Source organism: Stigmatopora argus, chromosome 10 (assembly GCF_051989625.1).
Source record: "Stigmatopora argus isolate UIUO_Sarg chromosome 10, RoL_Sarg_1.0, whole genome shotgun sequence".
NCBI classification, from domain to species: Eukaryota; Metazoa; Chordata; class Actinopteri; order Syngnathiformes; family Syngnathidae; genus Stigmatopora; species Stigmatopora argus.
In genome coordinates this window covers 16,655,054-16,670,246 of record NC_135396.1, presented here as the reverse complement: position 1 = coordinate 16,670,246, position 15,193 = coordinate 16,655,054, and the positions used below count along the sequence as shown (strand labels likewise).

The 15,193-nt window shown below is 41.5% G+C and overlaps 1 protein-coding gene across 6 annotated transcripts in view; it reads right to left on the bottom strand.

Annotated features, from left to right (window-relative positions):
- Nucleotides 1-15,193, bottom strand: part of LOC144083872 (protocadherin Fat 3-like) — a 188,839-nt gene that overhangs the window by 12,773 nt on the left and 160,873 nt on the right. For all 6 annotated transcript variants that reach the window (XM_077612018.1, XM_077612019.1, XM_077612021.1 and 3 more), the window contains 2 exons: nucleotides 14,383-14,536; nucleotides 733-1,439 (listed from right to left, as the gene is read on the bottom strand). In XM_077612018.1, the coding sequence (XP_077468144.1) occupies nucleotides 733-1,439; nucleotides 14,383-14,536 (861 nt within the window). The remainder of the gene's footprint in view (nucleotides 1-732; nucleotides 1,440-14,382; nucleotides 14,537-15,193) is intronic.

Below are 15,193 nucleotides of genomic sequence, written 5' to 3'. Positions count from 1 at the left end.
AGATATTGCAGATTATTTAAAAAAAGAAAAAGGAGTTCCAGTAATGGAGAGGGAATGTGGCTGAACTTCAAATTCGGGTTGAGTTTTGAATTGACAGTAAAATGTCTTTTTTTCCACATTAAATTTGAGTTCATACAGTCCTGGTGGTTAACAGAGAGAACTGCATGATTTTGTTGCTCTGATGGTGGCTAGACAGCAAGATCAACATGAGGCAACACAAAAAAAACCAGCTTGATATCTCACTGTTATTAAAACTTATAAAAGTTGTTGTCAAAGGAAATTGTCCACTTAACTGAGTTTAGTGTCATAGTGTCACCACCGGCTTGAAAGAGAGGCAGAGAACAAACTCAAAAAAGGCATACAAGTAGAAATTTGGTGAACAATTATTTTTCAATTCAAATTGGTCGTTGGTGCAAATTGGCCTAAAAAGAACCGAAATATTTAAGTTTGAGTTTTATTTATTTAATAAGCAACAACACATATTAATGAACATATTCATGTTAATGAACATGTAAATGCAAATATGTAAGATTGTAGCCGAGGCCTAATTTCTATATTTAGTCCCTTGTGTAGGTAGAAATTTATAAAAGGTCGAATTACGTTTACCTGTAAAAGTTACAAGGTATTTTAGGGTCACTGCAAAATTCTGTTCCAAAGCCAAATATCACAAACCATATGTAAGTAGCTTATATCTGCAATAGAAGGAATGACTGTAGTCATAAACAGTCTCACCCTCATCACTGTCCCAAGGATTCTTTTGTATGGAGCATTCTGATCGACAAGGGGAAGCTGGAGGAAGGTTTGGAGCCACGCTGCACACAACAACACCCTTCCTGTTGGACCCTGAAAGAAACCTCGGTGACTCTGGGTGAAAGGTGCTCATCTCTGTATGCTCCAAAGTGCGTCCGTCCATCATTTCCAGCGTTGACCGTGGATCAGATTGGAAACAAGGTGTGTATACCATGGGCCTGACGGGGACCTGTGGAGGTCCCATTATTACACCTGTTCTGACCACAGGAGGCCCCAGCCCGGTCTCTGAGTAAATATTGATCGGGTCTCCAGCTGTGCAATGCAGTGTTTTAAACTGAACACCGTTGGCTTTGTTGAGAAGGGCTGCTGTGGCAGGGTCTTGGACCAGGGCCAGGTTGTTTCGCGAGTAGCTCTTTTGGAAGACCTTCTTTCGGAAAGCTATGAAGAGGATGATGAGGGCAGTGATGACAAATAGCACCACAGCAATGCCAATCAACTCCTCCTTTCCGACCACCAAGTGACCAGCTTGCATGTCAGGGACAACAACAGGCCGCACGCTGCAATGCTGGCCCACAAAGCCCGTGGTGCAGTTACAGTAGAAGGAACCATGAGTGTTGACACAGACACCGCCATTCTCACATTCAACCTCAGGATTGCTGTGGTCACATTCGTTTACATCTTTCTCACAGCTGCAGGATGGAGTGTTGGAGAGAAGAAGGGAAGATACTGGTATCAGAAAAATAGCAATGCAAGGCAAGACAAATTTGCATAGCACATTTCAACACAAGGTAATTCAAATTGCTTTATATAACATCCATCCATCTATTTTTTGTATTGTTTATCATCACAAGCGTCACTCACGGGAGGCTATGCCATCCAACTATGAGCACTAGGCGGGGATACCCTGAATTGCTGGCCAGCCAATCGCAGGGCACAAGGAGACAGACAAACATTCATGCACACGCACACCTAGGGACAATTGAGAGTTCAACCAGCCTACCAAGCAGTTGATTGGGATGTGGGAGAAAACCCACACAAGCAACAACATGGAAACAGAAAGGAAGCTCTAAACCTGAGATTGAACCCTTGACCTCAGAACTGCGAGGCTGAAAGAGTTGCAGGGGTTGCTGGAGCCTAACCCAGCTTACTTTGGGCGAAAGGCAGACTACACCCTAGATCAGGGGTGTCCAAACTTTTTGCAAAGAGGGCCAGATTTGGTAAGGTGAAAATGTGTGGGGGCCGACTATTTAGCCTGACATTCTTTGAACCATTAACATTAAATACAAATTAACTTTTTGGGATTTTTTTTAATTACAAATGGCATACTTTTACATTTTTTTTTACATTTAGGTTTTTACCGAAATCACAAACCACAAAAAATTAAGAAAACTATAAAGGATATCTAAGTTCATGTGAAACATTACATATTATTCACTATTATATGCTCACTGTAGGAAAAGTGCTGAAAACAAAACAATGATCACTGCATATTCAAACTGTGATTTTGACCATCACAAAAAAATTAATTAACTGAGATTTAAGAATTTATTCAACTCAGAGGACTTAACAAAGGTCTTGCCTGCACTAATGTGAAGGGTGATACTGGGATCTTGACTGCAGTATGTAGTCCATGTCTGGCTCAAGAGCAGTGGTTTTGATGCGCAAGACGTCACGCAGGTGAGAGTCACTCAGTCTCGTCCTCATGCGGCTCTTGTTAATGTTCATAACGGAGAATGTCTTCTCGCACATGTATGTGGAGCCAAACAAGCTCAGCATTTTCTTAGCAAATGTCCGAATTGCTTGGAACCTGCCTTCATCCAGCTGGCGGTAGAAGTTGACAAGAGGGAGCTGTTGGTGCCGACTGCGATGCTCGGCGTCACACTGCAGCTCAATGAGCTCCAGTTGCAGGTGGTCTGGAGCGTCATCAGGGTCCACGGAGAAAGGAGAGGAAAAAAGCGTGATCTCCTTTTCAATAGCTGCAAAGTCCCGAAAGCGCTGCTGAAACTCCTCAACCAGAGATGAGATGTCTGCTGCATACTTTGTCATTTGCGCACTGATATTGATCTGTGGGAAACTGGTCACAATTTCCTGCAGCGACGGGAAATGTGCGGTATTGGGCTGCGCCTGTGACAGGTGTCTTTGGAAAAGTAGCAGCTTGGTCCGAAAGGCTTTGATGTGTGAATACAGTTGGCTTACCACTGCATTTTGCCCTTGAAGGCTTGTGTTCAGCGCATTCAGATGTCGCGTTATGTCAACTAAAAATCCCAAATCAGCCAGCCAAACAGGATCATTTAATTGTGGCATGGGTTGTCCCTTTTTAGTCAAGAATTGTCCAATTTCCTCCCTGAGAGAGAAGAAGCGCTGCAGCGCAGACCCCCGACTGAGCCACCTTACGTCGGTGTGATACAAAACATCTCCGTATTCAGCCTGGATGTCGAGAAGAAACTGTTGAAACTGGCGGTGGCACAGCGCTTTGGAGCGAATATAATTAATAGTCTTTATCACCGGTTTCATAACATTATCATATTTCATATATTTGGCACAGAGAACTTCTTGATGAATAATACAGTGGAGTTTAATAGCGCTGCCTCCTTCTTCGCTGACTTTGTTACAGACAAGGCTTGATAATCCACTCCGCTCGCCAGCCATGGCAGGTGCGCCGTCCGTAATAATCCCGGTGACTTTATTCCACTGTAGTTTCATGTCATCTACGGTGGAACAAACAGAAACAAATAAATCCGTTCCTCTTGTTTGGCCCTTCAGACTCTGGAGGTCCAGAAGCTCTTCACTCACGTTCATGTCATTGTCCACTCTTCTTAAAAAGATCAGTAACTGAGCGGTGTCGGACGCATCCGTGCTTTCATCACACGCTAACGAGAAAAAGTCAAACTCAGTTCCTTTTGCCTCTAACTGTCTCTTAATATCTAATGAAACGTCTTCAATTCTCCGTACCACAGTATTACGAGCCAGGCAAATATTGGCAAACTCTTGCTTCTTCGCGGGACAAATTTTCTCAACCATTTTCATTACACAGTCTTTAATAAATTCACCCTCGGTGAAAGGTTTGCAGTGCTTTGCAATCAGCGTTGCCACTTCGTAGCTTGCCTTTGTGGCATTTTCATTTGACTCACGGACTCTTGTGAAAAAGCTTTGCTGTGCCGTTAAAACAGCTTCCAGTTGCTTCACTTTTTCACCGCGTTTGTTCCCAGTTAGCTTGTCGTAGCTAGCATGTTTCGTCTGGTAGTGCCTCTTGATGTTGAATTCCTTGAAAACAGCCACAGTCTCTTGGCAAATTAGGCAGACACAGTTGTTTCGTATTTCAGTGAAAAAATACTCAAATTTCCACTTGTCCTGGAAGCGGCGGCACTCGCGGTCAACTTTCCTTTTTTTGTTTACAGACGCCATGTTAGAAATGGGCTGGGCTGAAAACGACACGTCACGGCGGCCAGAGTGCGGCCACAGGGCTACTGTCATCTTCTGGTGAAATGAAAAATAGCTTTTTGTACACATGTATTTTATACTGTGGTCAACAGTGCTGGCGGGCCACATATTATTGATTTCATGATAGAGGCCGCGGGCCGGTAAAAATTTGTCCACGGGCCGCAATTGGCCCGGGGGCCGGACTTTGGACATGTCTGCCCTAGATGATCGTCAGTCAGCCGTAGGGGACACTGAGAGACAAACCACCTACGTACTCACAATCATACCACCACCAGCGGGAATCGAGCCCGTCCTGCCTGCACCGAAGTCAGGTGAGTGAACCTCTACACCAGGCATGTCCAAAGTCCGGCCCGCGGGCCAATTGCGGCCCGTGGACAAATTTTTACCGGCCCGCGGCCTCTATCATGAATGTTTTTTTTTTTTTTTTTTTTAATATTTTTTTTTTTTTTTTTTTTCATCATGAAATCAATAATATGCGGCCCGCCAGCACTGTTGACCACAGTATAAAATACATGTGTACAAAAAGCTATTTTTCATATTTTTCATTTCACCAGAAGATGGCAGTAGCCCTGTGGCCGCACTCTGGCCGCCGTGACCCTTGACCTTGCGTGATCGTTTCAGCCCAGCACATTTCTAACATGGCGTCTGTAAACAAAAAAAGGAAAGTTGACCGCGAGGGCCGCCGCTTCCAGGACAAGTGGAAATTTGAGTATTTTTTCACTGAAATACGAAACAACTGTGTCTGCCTAATTTGCCAAGTGACTGGCTGTTTTCAAGGAATTCAACATCAAGAGGCACTACCAGACGAAACATGCTAGCTACGACAAGCTAACTGGGAACAAACGCGGTGAAAAAGTGAAGCAACTGGAAGCTGTTTTAACGGCACAGCAAAGCTTTTTCACAAGAGTCCGTGAGTCAAATGAAAATGCCACAAAGGCAAGCTACGACGTGGCAACGCTGATTGCAAAGCACTGCAAACCTTTCACTGAGGGTGAATTTATTAAAGACTGTGTAATGAAAATGGTTGAGAAAATTTGTCCCGCGAAGAAGCAAGAGTTTGCCAATATTTGCCTGGCTCGTAATACTGTGGTACGGAGAATTGAAGACGTTTCATTAGATATTAAGAGACAGTTAGAGGCAAAAGGAACTGAGTTTGACTTTTTCTCGTTAGCGTGCGATGAAAGCACGGATGCGTCCGACACCGCTCAGTTACTGATCTTTTTAAGAGGAGTGGACAATGACATGAACGTGAGTGAAGAGCTTCTGGACCTCCAGAGTCTGAAGGGCCAAACAAGAGGAACGGATTTATTTGTTTCTGTTTGTTCCACCGTAAAAAAACCATAACGGTCAAATTTCCATGGTTAGTTACTACTACTACATTCAAAGAATGTCAGGCTAAATAGTCGGCCCCCACACATTTTCACCTTACCAAATCTGGCCCTCTTTGCAAAAAGTTTGGACACCCCTGCTCTACACCATGAGGTGGCCTACTACAATAGTCCAATCTACTAAAAAGGAATGTATGGATGGATTTTTTTCCATCTCATGTTTGGACAAAGTGCCCCTTAATTCTGCCTATATTCTTTAAGTGGTCATAGTAAGATTTTGTGACAAACTTAAGATGGGTGTCGATATTGGTGGTGTATTATCAAGTCAGATAATATGGCCTTAGGAAGTACAACAATTGTGTACCTTTTAAATATGGAGGTCAATAAAAAATTAAGGCGGCCTGGCGGCTGAGTGGTTAGTAGTGCCTCGGACTGACAGTTCTGAGGTTGAGGGTTCTGTGTGGAGTTTGCGTGTTCTCCCTGAGCTTGCGTGAGTTTTCTCCGGGTACTCTGGTTTCCTCCCACATTCAAAAAACATGCATGGTAGGCTGGTTGATCACTCTTAATTGCCCCTAGGGTATGAGGGGGAGCGTGAATAGATGTCCATCTCCTCATGCCCTGCGATTGGCTGACCACCATTCAGAGTGTCCCCCACCAGGTTCCCAAAGTCAGCTGGGATAAGCTCCAGCACCCCCAAGACCCATACACACTGATAGACTCCAACATTACTGCACATCGTAATGATAGTAATGGTGTCATGAGGATGAGCTAAAACAGATCTTCATTTGTGTGGCTCTTAATCAAGTCATTCTTATCTCATTTTTTGTAGTTTAAATATATTATTAAATACATTACCATGCTGTTTCGTGCATTGTGAGATCCCAGAAATGTGCATATCAAAGGTGTTAGATTGTTTCCACAGTTCCATAAGGGCAATGTGCAATACCGCAAGCAGAAAACATGGTCCATTAGCGTAATTTGAAGTACCACAAGTATAAAACATGTTTCATAAGCATAATTTGAAGTACCGGAAGCGTAAAACGTGTTCCATAAGTGTAATCTGAATTACCACAAGTGTGAAAGGTGATCAAAGCATATGCTTTTCGATATGCCCTTCACTTGTGCTTGCGATTCACTTTGTGTTATAAGCGTGCCAATATTCTCAGCGAATCAGAAGTCCGGATGCAGCGGAAATTCTGATTGACTACTTACTGTTAATGAAGGCATACAGACTGAAAACAGACTGGATAGAGGCTCTCGAGGACCGGACTTGGCCACCCCTGGTTTACATGAAAGTACTTAAAATTCATATAGATATACATATATTTTTACAAAAGGTAATATAATAGAACATATACTATGTTGTCCCCACCTTTTGTTAAAATTGGACAGTAAGCAATCAGAATTTTACTTGCATCCCGACTCCTGATTGGCTGAGAATACTGACAGGCTTGTGAGACGAAGTGAGTTGGAAGTATGCTAGGTAGGCTGTTTGGACACTTTAAATTGCCCTTAGGTATGAGTATGAGCATGAATGGTTGTCCGTCTCCTTGTGCCTTGCGATTGGCTGGCCACCAATTCCGGTTGTTCCCCATCCGGTACCAATAGTTAGTTGGGATAGGCTCCAGCACCCCCCCCCCCCCCCCCCCGCAACCCTTTTGAGGATAAGCAGTTCAGATAATGAATGAATGAATATGAAATTAAACTCTTCAGTCTTGCAAAACGAGTATTACGTTATTTTTTCGAGTAGAATGCGCAAAATTTTGTAACAAAAAACTAAGCCAAGTTCGGGTGCACGTTATACAAATTTTATGACCAAATCCCGGTGAAAAACTGCCCTCCGCCGGTGCAAAAGTTCGCGCTGGAGCCATTATAATGGGAGACATAAAATCTGCCTTTGTCCGCCAGATGGCGCGCAAGAGCCGTTCTACCAGCGCCCAAAGAACGTAAATTTATATCCCTCTTCTCAGGGGATATAAACTACCGTTTTTTATTTTTTAAATTATTTTTTCATACAAAAGCCGGCCCTCTCCAAATTAGCTTTTGGTTAGTTTATAGGTGAGGGTAAAATAAAAAAAGTTGCTCCAGAGAAACGTGAGCAGGGCAGCCACTCACTGGAGTCTGCCCAGGAAGTGCTATACTCGCTCAAGAAGAATGGAATCAATTGTTTGGTGAATTTGATGACGATGATTCAGACTTTGAAAAATTTGTGAAATTATGATGATGAATTAGACTTTGAAAAATTTGTGAAATTATGATGATGAATTAGACTTTAAGGAATTAAAATGATAAATTCCAGTTGAGAATTGTGTTCATACTAGTAGTTTTTACCAGGTTTTTACTGGCTCCCCTCAAGGTTGTGTACTGAGTCCTCTTCTATACTCCCTGTACATATACGACTGTACACCAACTCACAACTCTAACTCCATCATCAAATTTGCCGATGACACCACTATGGTCGGACTCATCTCAGGGGGGGATGAGTCTGCCTACAGAGGTGAGGTCAACAAACTGTCTTCGTGGTGTTTGGTGAACAATCTCACGCTAAACACCACGAAAATTAAAGAAATAATCCTGGACTTTCGCAAACGCAACACAGATCTGGCCCCACTCTTCATAAATGGAGTATGCGTAGCCAGGGTCCAGTCCTTCAAATTCCTGGGGTTCCACGTCACGGACAAGTTCTCCTGGTCTACCAACACCACGGCAGTGGTTAAGAAGGCCCAGAAACGAGGGTACTCAGGAGGAACAACTTGGGCACTAAGCTTCTGGTAACCTTCTATAGAGCCACTGTGGAGAGCATCCTGGCATACTGCATTACAGTGTGGTACGCTGGAAGCATGGCAGCAGACAGAAAAGCCATGCAAAGAGTGATCAACACCACCCAGAAGATCATCGCCTGCTCTCTGCCCTCACTGGATGACATTGCACGCCCTCGCTACCTCAGCAGAGAACATTGTTAGGGACCCATACCACCCTGGTCACAACCTGTTCCAGCTGCTGCCCTCTGGCAGACGCTACAGGTCTCACAAAGCACGGACAAATAGACTTAGGGACATTTTTTTCCCAGAGCCATCATGGCTCTGAACTTGCATTAGCACGACACACAATCTCTTCTGTGCAATTACTTTGGGGTGTGCAATATCTTAGATTGTGCAATATTTTAGAATTTACCTTGCCCGGACGTGACCTTTTATATTACTTATTTATGTTTTTAATGGGAAAATGCACTTTGTGGAGTAGCACCACAAATTTTGTTATACGCAGCTGTGTATAATGACAATAAAGGCTTTTGATTTGATTTTGATTTCCGTACCATATGTTGTGAATACATGTTTTGTAATGGCGACATGTGTTCAGCATTTGCCAGTTATCAGTACCGGTGCAATCCTTGGTGTGAGCTGCGAAAAAGTGAAAAAACAACAACAATTTTTGTCACAAATTATGGGAGCGTGTTATACACGTGTCAGGCCCCAGACTAGACTGGTGGCTGGTTGCGCCTGTCACCCTATCACAGGTCCAGCCCCTAATGACTCGAGTGCTGCCAGGTGTGAGTCATTAGTCTACAAGGAGTATTTAAAGCCACCAGGAACATGACCATGCTGCTGGATCGTCTAAACAGATTACTGTGAGGTACCCTCTGGCGTTTTTCCTTGCCTGTCTTATTGATATTCGACCTATTGTTTGCACTCAGGATTCTGACCACGCTCTGCCCCCACGACCACGGATCACGGACCACGGACAACGACCACGGCTCACGCACCACGGACAACGACTGCGCCTTCGAACCTGTACACGCCACACGGACTCCACGGGAACCGACGTTCCCGCTGCGGCCAACGATCCGCCTCCGCCTTCCCCTCTTGTGCTCGCCCGCCTCGCGGACGATCAAAATAAATATTTGAAAGAACCAGACTCACACCCTCGCCTGCTTTGGGGTCCTCCATCCCCGTACGTAAAAACACGGGTGCAGGTTATACTCGAATTTGATTGGATAACTTTATTCATCCCGTATTCGGGAAATTTCATTGTCACAGTAGCAAGAGGGTGAGAATGCAGATACAGGAAAGGCTTTTTAGACATACATAGATAGGTAATAAGCAAGTGAGTAAATAAATAAATAAATATATAAGTTTCAATCCCAGCCAAATGATGTAAAAAAGTGAGACTTACTGTCCAGAAAATACAGTTATATTAAAGGTTCTGTAAGGTCATTTAGATGTCTGTTTTTTTTAATTATTTTAAATACAGTCTAATCTCTACTTAAGAATGCCTCCAGGTACAAAATTTTAAGGTTACAAACCCCTTTGATATGCAAATTACCGTCTCAATATACGAATATAGTTGAAATTTCAAGTGATATGGCTTTTTATATTTTTGGGGTTTTATTTTTAGTTCCTGTTTCAATTGATTTTTGTCTTCATGATTTTATGTGACTCCTGTCTACAGGAATTTGTCCATTTACAACCTATGTGAGTTACATCTGTTCGACTTTACGACCACGAAGGTTGTGAAGCATTATTTATGACAGTGCAGTGTGAGTGTTGCATACGACAGTTGTTTCCTCTGCATCTTAAAAAGCAAATCAGGAGATGTGGCAGCTCATTTATTTTCCTTTAGATGGGACATGCACAAACTGTTATTTCTGACATAACTTTTCTTTTTTTTTAACAACAATACGTGTGTTTCCGAGAAAGCCCACGCAAGCCCGGGAGAACATGAAACGCCACACAGGAGGACTGACCTGGGATCGAAACCAGGACCCCAGAACTGTAAGTTGCTAACCACTCATCTGCCGGACCACCTTTGTTTAAAATTATTTGTGCAAATGAAATGAATAAGCGGGCTCTGTTATCTATCGAAGAAAAACAGGTGTTTAAACAAATAAGAAAGTGACAGGCACTTGACTGATATTGCAAGGCAATACGATTATAACCCACTAACTAGCATTGCGATGTTATTGAAGCAGAAAAAAACATTAAAAGTGACGACTCCTTAGCATGGCCTCTCTGTACTAAACGACGAGATGAACTGACTGTTAGTCTTTTGGAGTTCTATTTTTTAGAATTTTGGAGTTCTATTTAATGCTAAGTGGTCTTGAATTTATAATTTGAAGTTGTTTAGATGTCTTTATGTGCGTTCGTGTGCTTTGTCTATTGCCTAACGTTAGCTTCCTCCCTTTTGCACGTTTATTATTCATTTTAATACATTAATAAATAATTTTCTTATCAGTTTCTCTCATTTTTGTGTTTCTCACATCTTTCATACAAAATTTTCTAAAGGGTTCAGTTGGTAGTTTAGTCATAATTTTATGAGATTAAATCATTTTGTTGCTTATTTTTATGAAAAGTAAACTGGAAGCTCTTTGGTTTTCTAGGCTTCAACTTTTGTCGACGTTAAGAGTATGAGCACAAAATGTTAGGTGGATGAAGTAATATTGGAAAAAAGTCGTAATACAGTGGTACCTCGAGCTTAATGCGTTCCGGGACTGAGCTCGTATGTCGATTCTCTCGTATCTCAAATGAACGTTTCCCATAAAAACGAACTAAAAAAAATTAATTTGTTCCAACCGTCTGAAAGAAACAAAACAAAACAGGATATTGGATTGGAAAAACATTTTGATTTGTTCTAATTCGTCATCTATTAGCAGAGTAACAAATAACTAGTGGTTTAATAATACTTAAATGTGTTTAATAGTACCAAAATTAGATGGATTTCGCAGAGGGGAGAGAGGGGGGGACTTTTTGCACGGCAAAAATTTAAATGAACTTGGATTACGATGCAGACACAGACTCAAAAATAAATTTAAACTAACCTTACACTAAACTTAATTCTAATTTTGTTTTAAATTTTTATACCTTTCTTCTCCTGGGTTGGCTCTATTTGCCCCGCCTCCACCCTGACTTTCAGATGCAGCTAAAATGAAACTATCAATGGTTGTTTGCTTTTGTCCTCCCTTCCAAATATTCCAAAAATAATGCACACAAATGTCCTCACAATAGGATAACGCACGACCACTTGCCAACTCTCCCAGGAAGTAGTAATCCTCTCATATTAGCGAACAAGCTCCGCCATTCGCACTGACTAACGGAAAAAAAACTTTGAAAAAATGCAACGCCCCGCCCCGTGCTCGTAGAGACATTACCCGAGGGAGTTGCGACCAGAAAGACAGTGCCCATGATGTTCTTATGAGCAGCCTGTCACGTCCGCTGTATGCTCGTATATCAAAATGTGTCTCGTATCTCAAGATAAATATTTGTTCTTAATTTTACTCGTATCTCAAATTGCTCGTATGTCGGGGCACTCGTATGTCGAGGTATTACTGTATTACGAGATTCATTTTCTTGTTTTTACTGTACCTGAACCGGAAGTTGTTTGGTTTCAGGGGCATCAACTTTTGGTGACATAAAGTCTCTGTGAGCACAATACTTTTTGCGTAATATTGGTAGAAAAAGTCAAAAATCAAAATAACGTTAAAAACATTGCATTAATTATTTTAACATCAGTCGAACTGAAAGATATTCGGAGCGGACATCAACTTTGATGACGTTAGATCGGGGTGAAAAAAATAGATTTTGGAATAATTTGGGGGGATTATTTAATTCCTGTAAATAAAACTTTGATGAGAACGACTTTATAATGTTAATATAGGTGACATAGTTTTAAATTATAAGATTTTCAGATAGTGGTGTGCCTTGAATTTCTTTCAATAGAAAAAGTGTGCTGCAGCTCAAAAAAGGTTGCGAAACACTGTGGGTTATTTTATAAAAGCCTCAATTTGTGCTCATCATAAATAAGAATATAAATGGCATACATTTGTGTACCTTTGCACACATCTAGCGGTGGGAATATAATTTCAAACTGTCGTTACAATAGAGTTTCACATCTTTTTATAAAACTTCTACAAACAGTTGAAAACAGTTAAGCAGGGGTCGGGAACCTTTTTGACACAGAGCCATAAACAATTCCTTTTTTCAAATTTTATTCCTTGAGAGCCATACTAAGATTTTAAGAGTAAAAATGTGAAAAAGGGATGTTATTTCTTTTTTGGGTTGGGGGTCATTTTACCACTTTTAAAGTACTACATTAATTCTTTTGACAACACTGTTACGCAATTGCTAATCAATGAAAATATGCATGCAGAAAAGTCTAATGAAAAAAAAGATGATTGAAGTGAGAGCCGACGTGTCACTCCTATTGGTGCATTTGGGACGCGGCTCTGTCACCAGCGGTTTAAATATATATTTTACCTCACAGGTTAGCGAAGAGCCACATGCGCCCATCAGAAGAGCCACATATGGCTCCCGAGTCATAGGTTCCCTACCCCTGCAGTAAAGCATTGACGAAACTGCATACAGAGATAATGGAAACCTGCCTTGGTCGTGGAATTGGATTGGATTGGATAACTTTATTCATCCCGTATTCGGGAAATTTCATTGTGACAGTAGCAAGAAAAGGCATAGTTATAAGTTAGACAGTACAGTCGCAAAGGCCGCACAACAACAAAGCAAAAGCCAAAAGTACAAAGCAAATCAAAGTAAATGGAAACTGGAAAATGGAAAAAAAAAAACTGGAACCACACACAGGAAGTCTTCCACAAGATGGGGAACTTCTGCAGACTGTGACCGAGGTAGAGAATATGCAGAGTCACTCTTCCAAGCTTATCTGCACAGTTCCTCAGTAGTCTGGAGCTGAAGACAACAGTTGCAGAGTAGGGCACCTCGACTCCGTTGCTAGTAAGCGCCGACAGCTCTTCCATCTTATCCCACGATGGAACGGTTGGTCAGAAGCGTTGCCTCTTCTCCCGGCACTTTTGTCCAGCTCCGAATCCCCGGCGGCACTGAGGTGTTGCTCCTTCCGCTCCGTATTGTAACAGCTAGTCCCATGTGTGTGACAGCGTAGGCATGGCTGAATGGTTCCAAAAAAAAGAAGTAGCCGAAAGAAGCCAGGCTAACAGAACAAGGAAAGTTGTAAAAACATTAAAGTAAAAAATATAAAGTACAAAGTAAAGTAAAAAGGAATGTATTAAGAAATATTAAAATGTAATTAAAAAAAGATAGGAGGGCTGTAAATAACGAAAAACATAAGAGTGTACAGAGCTTCTTCCACTGGCTCCCGCGTGAACGGCGCCATCTTGGAATGGAAAAGATAATAGAACTGTCCTTCACAGCATCCTTTTTCATGGTTTTCAAATATGGAGTAACATGCAGACTATTACAAACAAAGAAAAAAAACTTGAATAGAAATGGCATCGAAACCTCTGGGAGTTTTAGCGCTCTGTCTCCAGATGTAAATACAGATTTTATTCATTTCTGATGTGAGAACATAATTAGTTGCAGGAAATGACGTTTTGTCATTTAAAAAAAAGGACATTTCCAGTTATTAATGTACATATGACGACACATCAAATGAATTAACAAAATATTCTCTTTGTTCTGAGTTTTTGAAAACTTTCATTTTTATTGCATGTTTGTGCATGAATGACAAGCAAAACAGTAGATGTTTTTTTTGTGTATGTGTGCTAAGTAATGTGCTTGCAACCAGTTTAAGGTGTGATCAAGCTCTTTCCAGTGGCTAGCTGGGATATGCTTCTGCACCTCCACCTTCCTTGTGAGTATATACACAGTACAGAATATGAATGAAAATATAATTTCCATCCCATGTTTTCCTATAATTCTTGCCTTAACACTATTTGTTTGAATCTTGTTTAAAATTTCCAGCTTGGGTTTCAGTCTTAACACATGTCATGCCTTGTATAAAGCAAATTGTACTACACATAGAGATGCATTGTTGTTGTTAGCGTTGATAAGGAGAGTATGGTTGATTTTCTCATTCACAGCTTAATGATTGGAATGATACTCACGTCAAACCCATGAATCCTCTTCGACAGCGGCAGAGGAATGCACTGCCAATGGCCTTACACATACCCCCGTTCTTACATGGATTGGGTACGCATGCTGTTATCTCTATTTCACAGCGTCCCCCAGTGTACAGAGGGTTACAGGTGCAAGAGAATCCTAGCAGACAAGAGGGGAAAAAAAGGATAAATATTAAGGCCGTGGTCCCCAAACATTTTTGCCTTGCAAGCTACTTCTGATGACCAATCTGAAATGATCTACTTACCTTCATTATAGTACAGGGAAACATTTAACAAAATTAAATTTTTGATGAAAATGCAGCCCAAAGAACCATTGATTTATAGTAATAATGGCACCTGAATTGTGTTAACAAAATAATTGACGGGATTGGCAAAAGGTTCCATATTTCGTTATGAAATCACTGCGCGTACATAACGAGTTCAAATCCTATTTGGTAGACCATATAAATCACCATTATTCACTTCACGATTGGAACTGACCAAAACAAGCTGGAAAGGAGGATGCGGATCCACCTTTGCACTGTAAGGTCCTCTCAGTTGAAACGTTTGAGGAGACAGGTAAGAAACTTTGACATGATCAGACGTTGATGGCAAGCACTCCAATATTGATTGGAGAGATTATTGCTCAGGGAGCAATGCAAAAGATTATTGCTCAAGGATCAATGCCATAAACCATAGGGAACTTTTTGTATTGGTTTTGTTGTCTCCATAAAAAAGGGGTGAAAGTGTTTCAATTGAGACTAAACCTTGTTACAGAGAGTAAATGATCAGAAAGAAAAAAGAAACTACAATGGAT